The sequence below is a fragment of the Sarcophilus harrisii genome, chromosome 3 (assembly GCF_902635505.1).
Source record: "Sarcophilus harrisii chromosome 3, mSarHar1.11, whole genome shotgun sequence".
Classification (NCBI taxonomy): Eukaryota; Metazoa; Chordata; class Mammalia; order Dasyuromorphia; family Dasyuridae; genus Sarcophilus; species Sarcophilus harrisii.
The window spans coordinates 315,314,119-315,329,388 of record NC_045428.1 but is presented as its reverse complement, the minus strand read 5'-3'; the positions used below and the strand labels follow the sequence as shown (position 1 = coordinate 315,329,388).

General features: G+C 37.1%; 1 protein-coding gene across 2 annotated transcripts in view; it reads right to left on the bottom strand.

The window, feature by feature from the left end:
* The window catches only part of ARHGEF4 (Rho guanine nucleotide exchange factor 4), a 481,275-nt gene that overhangs the window by 378,960 nt on the left and 87,045 nt on the right, over positions 1–15,270 (bottom strand). The window contains exon 1 of one of the 2 annotated variants that reach the window (XM_031959840.1): positions 9,010–9,536. The exons of the other annotated variant lie outside the window; for it this stretch is intronic. Coding sequence (XP_031815700.1) covers positions 9,010–9,048 — 39 coding nt within the window. The 5' untranslated portion in view covers positions 9,049–9,536. Of the gene's footprint in view, positions 1–9,009; positions 9,537–15,270 lie in introns of those variants that run through there. 2 annotated transcript variants of the gene reach the window in all.

The window sequence follows — 15,270 nt, the reverse complement described above, 5'->3', positions numbered from 1 at the left end:
TCCCTGTACAACACTATTCTTTACAAATACATCCTGCATTCCATCCTAGGAGTTCAGAAGATAAAGGTAGAGATTCCTTTCCTTTGCCATCTAGAAGAATGAGTCTTGGATCTGCAGTCAGAAGATGTAGATACAAATCCCAGTTCTGTCACTTACTGCCTATGTGACCCTGGGCAAGTCACACCATCTCTGTTTTTTATCTATAATGTAACTGATTTAAGTTAAGGTCCCTTTAAGGTCCCTTCTAGCTTTAGGTCTATGAGCTCATCAACTCTTGTATCAAACATGAATGAATGAAAATTCACTTATCAAATGCTCACTATGAACCAGGCACTGCACTAAGTTCTACAGCTAATAGTAGAAAAGTAAAATAGTTCTTGTTCTCAAAGGGATGACTTTCTAATGGGGTCTGCAAAATGCAAAGAGGAGGATTCAAACTGCAAATCACATGGACAAACCCAATGGTCTATAGATTTCATCAGAAAAACCAATGGTAATGCATACTCTTCAATATCATTTCCATTAATAAAACTATATCTGTCTCTAATGATGGACCATTTGACTGTGCCAAGGACAGTGGAAGTGGGAACTTTCTTTTAGGGATCTTCAGTAGCCAAGGTTGCTGAGGAGATGGGAGATATAGCACCCACACAGCTAATTGTCTGGTCACACTCCCACTTATCTGAACTATGGTTTTGGGAAAGAGGCCACGATTGCCACAACAAAATTCCTGGGGTTCTTAAACATTTAGAAGGAAGTTTTGGGAGATAGATAAATAAATGAAATAGTAAGAGGGTTCTAGGAAGTAGGAAGAGGATTCCCTAGAAGTGGTCTACATTAGCCAAAGTTCAGGGTTTCAGCAAAGCTCCAAGAAACTTGACCTGAATTGATCATTGCATAAGGGTACTGACATCTGGGCTTATGTCCCTTTGAGTAGGGAACATTCTTCCTCCTTGTAGTAACTGTCATCCCAGTATTTTGCTTAATGGTCCCTCAGTAGCACATGGATAATTGTGCATGGGCAACATTCCCAGAGTTCCATTTCCAAGGTATCTATTCCTTAGGGTTCACCGAAATTCTTCTCAATCTCCACTGAAATAAGAGCCAAATTCTCTGGGTGATAGCTTATTCCCTCTTAACTTTACTGAACTGATGTACTGAATCCATCTTCTGTTTTATATTTTCCACCACCAATTATTTTTCTAAAGGTACAGTTATAATTCTGAGTTCTGGACATTAGAGAGTAAAATGGTAGAGGAAGATTAAACCAGATTCCTATTAATGGTAACAGAATCAAGCTTTTGGTGAAACTTACAGTGAGATCTCATCTTCTTTGATGGTTATGGAAGGTAAAAACGGGTAGATAGAAACATCATTATATTCATTTCTTTAGGCAAACTTTGGCTTTCCAAATGTCCAGAAGACTTTAGTAGTTTTTTTTTTCCTGTCATTTACATTTTAATGTGAAGATTGGATTCTTTAACAATAGAATTTTAGAGATGGAATAGGTATCTTTTTGTAGTATAATAAAAAGAAAAAAGAACACTGGGATAGGAAACACGAGGCACAAGTTTCAATCACCTTTCGCCTGTTAACTATCTATATGATCTTGAGCAAGTCATTTGACTTGTACTAGTCTCAGTTTCCTCACCTACAAAATGAAGAATCAAGGACTGGATTACAGGACCTCTATATGTTTACAACTATGGACTATAGAGAACTCATTGTCCATAGAAAAAAAAGCCAGGATTGGGGGGGGGAGCAGAAAGGTAAAATAGAAGGGCTCTGAAAACTAATTTGAATCAACTTCACAGGGAAATCCAAGAAGGTTGGTCCTCCAATTCCTGATTCACTTTAGGAAACCCAAGAGAGGATCTGAAGTCATACATGATTTAAAAAAAGCATGAATGGGTTGTGTTCTTCATTACTGGAGGAGATACCCACTTTGATAAGATCATGGGTGTTTTTGACTATTTGAGAGTATCAGGGCAATGAAGCTGAACCTAAACAAAGATGGTAAAGAATGGTTGGCATGGTAGGACATGTCTGGCAGCCCAGGTATTCCCTGACACATTCTGTGCTGCACATTGGTCCCAACAGCCGGAAGACAGCTGTAACCTTCACTGCATGTTGCATTGCCAGTTCTATATTTAACTCACAGACTCCTTTGCTCCTTGGGTAATGGGGAAGCCTTGGATACAATGTACTCTGTCACTACAGTTACTCTGCTAATCTGTTTCTTCTGGAACTAAAGCTATCACCATCCTAATTGTTCCTAGTATTTGGAAAAAATCATGATAAGTACATTCAGTTGCATTAAATGTTTAGGGGCTATATATCTTGTATTGATAAACTTAAGCCTGGAAACATCAAATAACTTAGCTGTCTGGGGCAAAGAAATAAAAAAACACAAGAGGAAGAGTTAAAAGATCTGAATTTTGGTCCTAACACTGTCACTATCTTGGGCATCATTTCATCTCTTTAAGGTTTAATTTTCCCATTTGTAAAATGATGATAAATCCTATCTCACCTACCTCAAAAGTTTGTTATGAGTATTCAATAGTAAAATATACTTCAAAGTGCTTTGAAAAAGTTAAATCATTATAGGGATTATTACCAAAGCTCAGAATTAAAGATAATAGAGGGGGATCTTTATGCCTCCTAAATTCTAAATATGCCATTGCCCCTGGACTAAGCATTTGAAAAATACTGCATCAGAGAGGGAATGACAATTACTGTTAACTTTATAAGGTACAGGAAAAATTGAGGTTATTCTTTAATGCTACATAGACGTAGCTAAATTTCTGGTTTGTTAATAGAAAGAAACCAGTAACAACTCAGCCCCAGAAATAAGTACCTGATACACAGGATTATTTTGTTAATAAAAACAAGAGTCAAGGTGATATAGAGAATGAGATATTGTTACTGGACTCAGAAGTTCTGGATTTAAATCTTGTCCTTGGTATTTGTGTGTGTGTGACCACAGATGGGCTGCAGCCTCTTTAAGCTTCAATTTCTTTCTTTGTAAAAACAGTCTTAGTTGGCCTCCTCAACAATTCTGTGAGATAGACTCCATTTACAGATATCTAAGGTACAATTTTACAGATAAGTAAATTGAGGCTAAGGTTAAATGACTAACCTGGCATTCCAACCGCCATCATTCTGACTACAAGTTTAGCCCTCTTTCCATTATGCAGCCTACCAGCTTCACAGATTAGTCTGTAGGCTCAAATGTAAAGGATGAATTATGATAATATTATTTTCTGTTGGGTTAACCCTTTGTACTCTTAATTCCACTGGGTCCTGAGGAACTTGTTTTTCTTGTGGATAGAGAATGGCTTTGAAGTAAAAAAAACAAAAACAAAAACAAAAAAAAACTGAATTCAAATCTCACTTCTGACACATATTGGTTATAGGACTTTGCAGAATTATTTGATCTCTCAATATTCTAGGCAATTCTCTAAGATAATAAATTTCAGAGAAGGTCATGACCTATATTTATAGAAACTATGAGGAGCTCACTACTTAACAAGGCAGTTTCATTTTTATTGTTTAACATCTCTTTACATTCTTAACTATCATCTCTTTTCCTCCAAACTAAAAAAAAAAAAAAAAAAAAAAAAAAAAAAAAAAAAAGTTGACCCTCCTGGCTGCAGGAAGCCTGTACTCATGATCCCATCCCATCATATTTTTTTTCTGTGAACTTTTCCATCAATTATTTCCCTTCACAAATCTTCAATATACCTTCACTTTAAATGACTCCTTACATATATCCTGCAAATATGTTCAGGTCTCTCTTACTCTGAAAAGGAAAAAAAAACAACTTGTGATTCTACCCACCCCTTCAACCTAAAATTCCATCTCTCCTCCCTACCAAACTCCAAGAAACATTTTTTGTCATTTAAACATTTATTCAGTGTTGTCTGACTCTTCATGATCCCTTTTGAGATTTTCTTGGCAAAGCTATTGGAGTGGTTTTGCCATTTCCCTCTCCAACTCATTTTATGAATGAAGAAATTGAGGCAAACACAGTTAAATAACTTTCCCAGGGTCACATAGCTAGCAAATGTCTGAGGTCACACTTGAACTCAGGTCTTCCTGATTATGGGTCTAGCACTCTCTCCATCATGCCACGCTGCTGCCCCCAAGAAAAAAACATTAAATACTTAACGCCTCCATTTCCTCATTCACTACTCAGCTCTTTGTGATTTAGTCTCTCATCTCCATTAATCTATCAAATTATTCTCTCCAAAGTCACTATAGACTTTCTCATCACCAAATCCTATAATCTTTTTTCTATTCTTTTCTCTGATTTCTCTGTAGCATTTGACTCTATGGGGCATCACCTTTCCTTCTTGATAAGTCTCCTCTCCCTTAACTTCGGAATCACTGTACTTTCATGGTTCTCCTACTTCTAACTATTTGTTCTCTGTAGCTTTTACCAGCTCCTTCTCTTCCTTTAAAGACAGAGCCACTGTTCTGTCCCAGGCTCACTTCTATGGTCTTTCCAACCTCCCTTCCTTGGGAACCTTATCTACTCCTGTGCTTCAATTGTTGCCTCTATGTAGATAATTTCTAAATCTGTGTCTCCACCCCAATCTCTCTCTGAACTCCAGTTATATAAGTCCAACCACTGCACATCTTTATCAAAATATACCATTAGCCCCTCAAACTCAACCTAATTCTCAACTTAACATCTTTCCAAAATCTTTTCTTACCTCACCTATTTCTATGAATGGCAATCTTTTCAATAATGCAGTAGTTTGAAGTCATCTCCTTGTCCTCAAGCTTGTAATTTTAGTCAGTTGCCAAGATCTATCATATCTGCTTATGAAATCTCTCAAATCTCCTTTCTCATGCATTTATTCTCACTCCACATATTATTATGATATACAGATATTTGGAAACTCCAGGATGATTGTAAATGCTTACTTCACATTCTCTTACTCTCCTCTTACTCTATGTCCTCCCAGACAAGTTACAATCTACTTTTCTAAGTAGGTCATCAAACAGAGAAATGAGCTTTGAAATGCATTTCCTCCCCAACCCCTAAGCTGTTTTCTCTAGAACAGCAAGTACTAAATCACAGGAAGGAGAAAAAAGATGCAGAACAAGGGGCCTACATAGATCACAAAAGGGCTAACCCTCCCCCAAGTAGCTCACAGCCGGCTATGCAGGTTTCTTTGCTCTTCTCATTCATTTTTATTGAATGCCTATTTAGTGACCACATTCAGGGCCATGTAGGAAAATCCTTACCTGCAAAGAACTTTAAAGAATCTAGTCGAAGAACCAGGTGTGTGCATATAATTTCTAATACAACCAGCTCTGAGTTTATGAACACACCTATGCATATAAAAGAAGGGGAAGAAAATGAGAGAAAAAAAATATGGAATAGGTGGGGAGAATGTGCTCTACTAAATAGAGAGTCTCTCTCAAGGTCAGGAAGATGTATATTATAATTCTACCTCTAACGCAAAGTGTCTGTATGATCCTAGGAAAATTATTTAACTTCTCAGTGCTCTAAGCAACTCTCAAAACTGTCAGATTATAAATTGCATAGATGGGCTGATCTTCATTGGTGGAGAGAGTTTCTTCATTCAACATTGCCCTATCACGTCAAATCCCAAAGCCCCTGTCCTTATGTATTATTAAAAATGTATAAAGAGGGAAATTGAATGATAACAGAATTGTACTACCATTCATGTATTATCTATTCCCAACTTCATTGTAAATCTCCCAAGAAAGAGATTTGGTCCTCACTTTATTACATAATGATGTCTCACTTCCATTGACACAGAAAGCCAAAAGAATACCTTTATACAATTCCAAAACATTGCAATATCTGGAAATAGTTGGATGATTTTCTACTTATTTTTATTTTTTATTCAGATATCTTATACTGAATACAAAATCCATTTCATGCCACATCTACTTTATAAAACTTTTCTTGCCTAATCTAATCTAAAGTAATCTTTTCTTTCTCTGGTCTTATTTTCACTTTTTGTCCTGCTATTCACTATTGCCCTGCCTTATAAAAGTAATATAATTATGTTTATCACTTCATTTATTTAGGCTTCTATTTCCTCATTTATAAAAGGGGAGATAGTCTTGGACTAGATAATATCAATGAGCCCTCCCATCCCTGATGTTCTATGATTTGGTGAGAGTAAACATAGTGTTTTGTTTCATATCATAGCAGCTAGCACAAGACTGGGTATGCTTAAGAAATATTAATGATAGGAAATGTGATAAGAGGGAATATAATAGATCTTATCAAAATGTTACTAAGAGAAGAATAACAATAGTGTTGCTTTCTAAACAAAGGCATGAGTCCATTTTTCAGAAATCACTTCCTATGTCCTTAAGCAATACCAAATATGTGCTACCTAAATAGGAGAGAATTTAGTGGAAAACTTCTCCTAAGTTACTAAATTCATTTTCTTCTGCCAAGGAAAAAGCTTCTTCAAGAAAGGTGGAGTTCAACAGTATCTCTCTTACTACTGCTATTTCTAGTGTTGCCTTCTGCTTAGGCTATTAACTACTTAAAATAAACCCAAAGTTCTCTCTGTTTTCTGGTGAGAGACCAATGGTAGCACTAAATGGAGTTAACAACTTGCTCTATTTAAAAAATCCTAGAATGGATTTAAAGATACAGTAAAGTATATCTTATATAGTGAGCTAATGGGCACTGGGAAAGCTCCCTTTCCTAAAAATATCTCCCCTTAGCTTATGCAAGTTAACTTCCATTAGACATTCTTCCCCTTAGAAATACATTTCTTTGGGTCTTTCTTCCTAAATCTTGATCATTGCAAGTATTTCCAAGGATAACACATATAATTACTAATATCTTAGTAGACATTATCTTAACAGTAGAGCCCTTATAAGAAGACTCAGTGTCTGAAAAACAGAGAGGCAACATTGCTGTGAAAAATTGTATGCACTTTGCAATTTTGTTGAAGGCTCATCATGGTTGGGGCAGCTTGGTGTACAGTGGATAGAGTATCTGACAAAGTCAGAAAGATTTATTTTCTTGAGTTCAAATCTAACCTCAGATACTTCTTAGCTGTGTATCACTGGACAAGTCATTAACTCTGTCTGCCTCAGTTTCCTCTTCTATAAAATGAGCTGGAGAAGGAAATGGCAAACTACTCTTGTATCTTTGCCAAGAAAACTCCAAATGAAGCCACTAAAAGTCAGACACAACTGAAAATACTGAATAACAACAGCAAGAACATGGATAAATTGTTTGGTGAATAGTCTCCCCACAGTACTGACCTTACAGTTGGACCAGGACAAGTATAGGATTTTCTTACCTTGGACTCTGAACTTCTTACCCTCATGGATCTGTGAGCTTGAAATTCTAGCCTGACTTTATGTGATAGATGTTTTCACAACTCATGACATATTCACAATCTCTGCCCCAGTCAATCACAGTGACCGAATATCAACAATTTCCTTTTCTGACTTCTTAAAATTTAAAAAAATTTAGTTGATAGTCATTACTACTCATTGTTGGGATAGGACCAGATGGAAAGAAGAGCAAAGAAGGATATAAGACTGACAATGGGAAGGAAGGTGGTAACATTTTTTAAAGGAAAATAGTTTCCCAAATGCCAAACAAGTTTCATGGCAGCTGATTCTGGAGTGACTAGTGGCTTTTCCATCACACACTGCAGGTTAGACCAACTGACTAAAGCAACCAAATCATCCAGGAAGCTGGCTCCCTTCCTTCCAATGAAGATTCTTATAATCCCTTTCATCTTGTGCACGTTAACAGAACCCCCTTTTATTGTAATGTTCCCTTACCCAGGAACCAAAAGACATTTAATTTAGCTCTCATTGGTGGCACTGAGTGTTCTATAGGACAAGGCACTCTAGCAAGAAGCACTTTGAAAAAACCTTTTTAAATCATCCTACAATGAAAAGGAGCTTCTGATATGATTTAGAGCCTCTGTGACCAAGGGAATAGTGGAAATACAACAATTCATCACTAAGCATTGTTAAGTCCCTTACCAAACCAAAATGGATACAAAAAAAGGCAAAACCAGAAAATGAGCCATGGGCAACATCACACTGTCCAGAAGAACATCATAGGTTTCAAGCTTGAATGGACCCAGAGCATCTGATACAACATCCTCAAAATTGAGACCAGAGCAGCTATGAGATTTTCCCAAAGTCACACAGGTAATGAGTAGAACTGGGATTTGAACTTAGCTCCCAGAAAGTTCAAATCACTAGGTAAGAATAATTCATCCTTTGCGGTCAGATCTAAAATTGTAATTCCTTTCAATTCTAAAGTAGAAAGTAGAAAGTACCCAACTACCTGAACTGTCACTCAAATATCGCTCTGCCTCATACCCATGTGGGAGGCAAACAGGTTACATTCAAATTAAAAGCACTGAAGGTGATTGATCATCTGAAGAATGATTGCTTCCTTGGAAATTATCCATCCTGAGAAAGCACTTGGCATTCTTCAGATCCTCAGAGAACAACTGGACAGGAGGGCAATGTGGTATAGTGAGAGGAACATCAGATTTGGGGTCAGTCAACTTGCCTCATTTAGAATTCTGATTCTTACCCCTATCGTCTGTGTGATCATGGACAAGTGATGTCATCTCTCTTACTGGTCTAATACAACTTGTATGTCGAATACCCACCCCCATAGACAGAAAATCTTTTGAAAAATATAAATTTCTATAGAGATGTCAGCTAGTTTTATTATCCCCAAACGCATGCCATCAGCCACTTACCCAACAACACATTTTATTTGGGCTTTACTTCCAACCTCCCCCTCCACTTCCCTCCCCTTTTTTCATTTTGCTTACACACACTAAAGCAAATAACTATCTTCTTTACACCAAACTGCCCTGAACTGTACTCAGCTGCTGCCAGAAGAAGGGCGCCGGGCACTGGCCCCCATGAGTTCCTCCCCACATTCCTCTTCTGAGATTTTCCCCTCCCTTTTTCTACCTAGTAAAGCAGCAGCCCAGGAAAAGTTCCTTGGTTTACCTTAAAGAAGCTCCGGAGAAAATACATCACACTGAGCATTTTGGAGGCTTCAAGTCAGGAACTGTCCGATCCCTAGATCTTTCCAAGCCAGAGTGATTTCGTCTTCTTCTAGTGGGCCTTTCGTTCCATGCTTTCTTGCTGCTATTCTGGATGGTCTCAGCCCCAGTGAAGCACAAGAGCCATGCCAGGAGCTTATGCTAAGGAGTTGCATAACAATTAAGGCTTATCTGCCGGAGCTGCACTGTACTGTACGCAGGCAAAGCAAACAGGTTTGTTCACAGTTTACTGGCCCCAGAGCTGTCTGAGTAGGCATGCCCGGAATGATGCCATGCCCAGGGAACTCACGCAAGGACGGCTGCTTAGGAGCCCTTCCGAGGAGCCTGGTGGCTGGAGAATCTCCAGAGCAAGCACATGCTCTCTTACATCCTCGGCTTCTGAATTTCTGCCAGCCCCGAGCTCCTAGTCAATGGGTGAGAGTCTCCTATGGGGGTTTGCTGTGGGTACAGAATTCTCAGTCTCCCTCCCTCCCCTAGCCCTGCCCTCTCATGTTTATTAAAAGCTCCAGCCAGTTCTTTGCTAGGGAATTCAGCACCATTGAGGAAATGCAAATTGAGGAAGAGGTGGGGGGTGGAAGTTGTATTTACTGTTTGTGCCAGGCCTGAGAGAGAAAATCAGCTGGTGTCCTGAAACCTATTTAGCAGTAAGGGGTTTGAGAGGGGCGGGGATCTATCCCTGTGTCAGCCAGGGACTACAAAATCCAGCTTTGTAACTTAACTATTCAATGTGAATCTAAGTTTGAGACTTGTGAGCAAAAGTACCTCTCCCTGAGCTATAGACATATTATATATATATATAATCTCTCTCTCTGTATATATATATATACATATATATATATATATATATACATATATATATAATACATATACACATATATACATGTATATACCTCTGTCTGAGCTATAGACATATATTCTCACTCTCTCTCTCTCTCTCTCTCTCTCTCTCTTTATATATATATATATATATATATATATATATATACACCTCTCCCTGAGCTATAGACATATATTACATATGTAATATATGTCTATAGCTCAGGGAGAGGTACTTTATATGTCTTCATATGTTTCCAACACTCACATTTACATACAGATTTCTGGATACCTTAAAAATGATGTTACAGCACTCTTACAATCCACTTTGTATATTTACAATTATATATTTACCTACATTAGTAGGTATATATATATTATATATATAATTTATATATTGTATATATTTATAAATTCACTAATGTGGTATATATACATAATATACATATGTGTGTATATATACCACTTTAATGAATTTATATATTATAACGGGAGAAAGGAAATTGCTTCTTTTTTCCTTTCCCTGTCTCCCAGAAATAAAAGGCAGGTAATAAGATAGAATTATAGAGTATATATATATATATATATATATATATATATATAACATACACTCAGATAACAAAAGTAATAAAGTTAAACTGAGAGAAAGAAAACCTGCCCAAACCCTGATATACCTGCAGAAAGCCGTTGAGAGAAAAATTCCTCATAGATTTGAGAAAGGGAGCTTGATATCATGCCTAAGATAACCATCCAAAAGTTAATCTTGCCAGCTCTGAGACACTGGAGGCAAGAAGCAACTTTGAGGACTGTGGTCACTGGTCTCCTCTACCAGAAGGCAACAGATGAGAGGAATCCACATTTGCCATGGTGTGTTGCAGTGGAGCTATTTAGCCAGCAAAAACATTTCACTCAGAGGGAAACAGCATGAGGACACCACAAGAAAAGAGATATCAGGATCTTGTAGTACTCAAACAGTGAGTTCCCTTAGTCACATAGATCAGTACCTCCCTAACAGAGTTCTCTAAAATTTGTACATATTCTTCCTATTGATATCATGTGTGTTCATGGAGAGAATACCCAAATTGGTACAGAGGGTGGATGTTGATTTGTAGCTATAGTTTTTACTACATCATCTTTTTTAAAAATTGTTTTTATTTTATTTTTAATTTACAGAATTTTATAAGTATTTTCATAATATAGTATAATAAAATTCATTGCACATGAAGCTGAAAAATCTATTATATACAACTTGCTTTTCCTTTTAAATATATAATTGTTATCATATAAATTTCTTTTTTTCTTCCCTCCTTCCTGCCCTGTGTATGCATGTATATATATAACATATACATACACATATATAACGTTCTTTACATATTCTATTTATCAGCTTTCTCTATGCCATCTTAATAACAACTAGCATTTATATATCCCTTCAAGGTTGGCAAAGCACTTTATAAATATTGTTTCATCTTATCTTCATAAGGACCTTGAAAATTAGGTGCTATTTATTATCTCTATTATAGACAGAAATACTGAAACAGAGAGCGAGTGACTTATCCAGGACCACACAGCAAGTATATTTCTGAGGCTAAACTCAGATTTTCCGGACTCCAAGTCTAGTGCTCTATCTGCTGTACCACCAGCTGCCTTTGTTTTGATTTAATTACATCCACTAGATGACCATTAAAGTTAAGCTTACCAGCTGGTGCTTGTGAGCAAGAGTTTTAGGAGTATAAACCCACTGACCTTGGGGAGTCAACCTGTACCCTAGGTGGACCAAGCTGGGAAGCAGCCCCTGGAAGGGCTCATTCAAATGATCTCATTAACATCAATATTCTCTCTCATCAACCATCTGATAAGCATTTGTTAATGCTTATCTTCCTACATTACTACATTAATGCTTAATGTCTATTGATCCCGAATCTAGGGTTCCTTCCACTATAACACTCTGCTCTCCCATCCAGTCATTCTCTTGGCACTTCCATGGTGCCACAGAGGATCAAGGGTCATCCTTGAAGTGAGGGAAATTTGGGTTTGAGTCTTAGGTCTGACACAAATTTTTGTGACCCCAGGAAAGTCACATAACCCTTTTCAGTGTCAGGCAAATTTCTAAGACTATAAATTGAAAGTAATTCTGATCAGTGAAGATGAAGAGGGAAATTGAATGCAGGAGATTCCAGATGTAGGGACCTGGACATGTATGTAGAATAGCAACTCATCTGAAATTTGCAGTCAGATAATAAGCATTTATTAAGCGCCAGTTTGTTCCAGGTACTGTGTTAAACTCTGGGAATTCAAAGAAAGGCACAAGATAGTCTCTGTTCTTAAGGAGTTCACATGGGGGAGACAACATGCAAACAATTATGTACAAATAAGATATAACCTTGATAACCTGGAGATAATCAATAGAGGGAAGATACCAGGATGGAGGGGAATTAGGAAAGGCTTCTTTTAGAAAATAGGGTTTTACTTTGAACTTGAAAGAAGTCAGGGAAGCAGGTGGAAGAGAATAAGAGATATGGAAGAGGACCAATGAAAATTCCTGGAATCTGGAAATGGAGCATCTTGTGGGAGTAGAGAGATGAAATGCCTTGTTCAAGGAAGAACTAGGAGATAAGTATCCCTGGAGCACAAAATGTAAGGGAGTAAGGGAACTAGGAAGGCTTTGAATTCCAAATAGATTTTATATTTTATCTAGAAGTGTTTAGGGAGCACTGAAGTTTAGTGAATGAGGTTACAGAGTGACATAGTCAGATCTGCACATTAGGAAAATTAATTTGACAATTAAGTAAAGAATAGACTGGAATAAGGAAAGACTTGTGTCAAAATAATGAACATTTGAGATAATTATTGAGTCTGTCCCTTTGACTGAAAAGCCAGTACTCTTTCTATAGTACCCCACAGCCTTTAAAGTCCATTTTAGCTCCAGATCTATGATCCTACAGCCCTATAACCTCTTCTAACTCTAAATATCATAAAGTCATGTCTCCTGGCCACACTGTCCAGTCTGTTTCATAGTACTGTACTATTTCAAGAAATAATAAGTTTTTAATAATGAAGTGATTCAGACTAATTCCAATAGACTTGTGATGGAGAGAGCATCTGCATCCAGAAAGAGGACTATGGGTACTGAATGTGGATCACAACATATTAAATACACCTTTTTTGTTGTTGTTTGCTTGCTTTTCTTTTTCTTTCTCATTTTTCCCTTTTTTGATTTAATTTTTCTTATGCAGAATGATTAATGTGAAAATATGTTTAGAAGAATTGCACAGGTTTATTCTAGATTGGATTGCTTGTTGTCTAGGGGAGAGGGAGAAAAATTTGGAACACAAGATTTTGCAAGGGTGAATGTTGAAAATTATCTTTGCATGCATTTTGAAAATAAAAAGCTATTATTAAAAATTAAGGAAAAATAATAACTCACATTTACAAGTCTATGACAATCACAAAATACAAAGCACTTTTTTTTCCTCAAAATTTCTCTAAGATAGGTATGATCTCTTCCCTTTCTTTCAGCCCCTTTACAGATGAGTAAACTAAAGCTTGAAAGAGATGAAATCTCTTAGATAGTAGAAGGCTGGGCCAGAATAAGTACTCAAACTTAAGTCATAAAATCTAATGCTCTTTTGACTAGACCAAGCTGCTCTGCACACTAACTTCCTGTGTAGCTTTTTAGGAAAGTGAATGCTATGTTGTTAAGTGAGATCCCTGTCCTGGAAAAAAGCTCATTGGAAATACCAACTGCCAGGCTGGGTGCTAAATAGCACAGTGGATCCTGATGGACTGGAAGAAGGCCAGGGTGTATTTAATCTCCACAGGCTTCTTCCATCCTCTGACCCAGAGTTAACTGCCAGCTCCAGGGCACTTCACCTGCTGTGGTGAGGGGGTGGGGAATGCTTCTAATCTTACAGGGCTGAAAGGAGTGGTCCTCCAGCAGGCTCTGGGAAGGGTGTGGTCGGGCAAAGCAAAGGAGAAAACATAGCACTTGGGGAAAGCTCTTGGGAGGAAAAATCCAATCTTAAAAACACAGGGGGAGAGAAGGCCAACCCTAGGTATAGGCAGAATATGATTTGAAAGTCCTGGGAAAGGATCCCATAAAACTTGCCTCCCAGGCCACTAACTACTAGCTTGTCACTATAACTGAAATATAAATTTCAAAATATATTTTATTTCAAAATTATTTCTTTGGTTCAACAGGTTTTAAAACACACTAATGTATGGCCAACTATTGCTCATAAATAACATAGTAATATAGTTTAAGTTATAAGGATACCAGCTAATCACATCCCCAGAGAAGAAGAAGGAATAAATAACTTTGCAGGGGTGTGGGTCCATGGATTTGGAACATTTCATAGATATATAATATATATTGTGTGTGTATGTATATATATGTATGTGTAGATATAGAGAGAGAGGTAATGTATTGATCAGTTTTGATGATTTAAAAAAATTTACCCTTTTTTTATTTATCCTTAAAAAAATTCTTCATTTTAGAGGATGCTTTGAGGAAGGGATATGGGAGGAAATGTAAGTGATGTTAAAAAAAATCGATAAAATCTATTTTAAAAACATACTAGCTAAAAACTGTACAGTCAACAAGCAATATAAGATACATCAATGAAGAATCTATAAGGATGATAAAATCTAACCATCTGAATAGGGACTTTCTGTTCAAAGTTCAGGACTTTTTCCTCAACAAGTCTGTACTTTTCTCACAACAACCCATTGAAGTAGGTAGTGAAAAAAGAAAGCATTTGTTACAGAGCTACTAAGCAAGAATTGGATAAGAAGGCTTATCCCTAAAGCCTTTCCCTGTCCTTTTTAAAAAGTAGTGTCTTTCTTCTTTTCTCCTCTATTTCTTCTATTCCACTTATTATCTTTTTTATCCTGTACTCTCCTATATAACTCCTGAAAGCATGTATTTCCCGAGTATCTTCTATGTACCTAATTCTGATACGCTGAAAGATACCAAAGGATTATTAATAATAATCACTTATAATAACCCTATTAGATAGGTATTATTATTCCCATTTTACAGTTGAAGAAGCTGAGACATAGAGGTTAATTTACCATCATTATCTCATTTGATCCCTACAACAGCCCATCTCAAAGAGAGTGGGTTTTGTTCATACTGATTTCATTATCTTGAGAAGTTTCCAAGGAATAAACTCCAGTGTGCGGATTAGCAACTGGCTGTTGTTGGGACACGGAGAGGAGAAATGATGTGGAATCCCATGTAATATGTGGCAAAGGCAGGAAATGGCCCCTGACCTACATGACATGGCTTCTCTACATGCCATACAGTCCTGCACACATGCATATTCATATATATAGTCAAATATATACATCAGATAATACACACATGTAAGTACACACACGTATACAG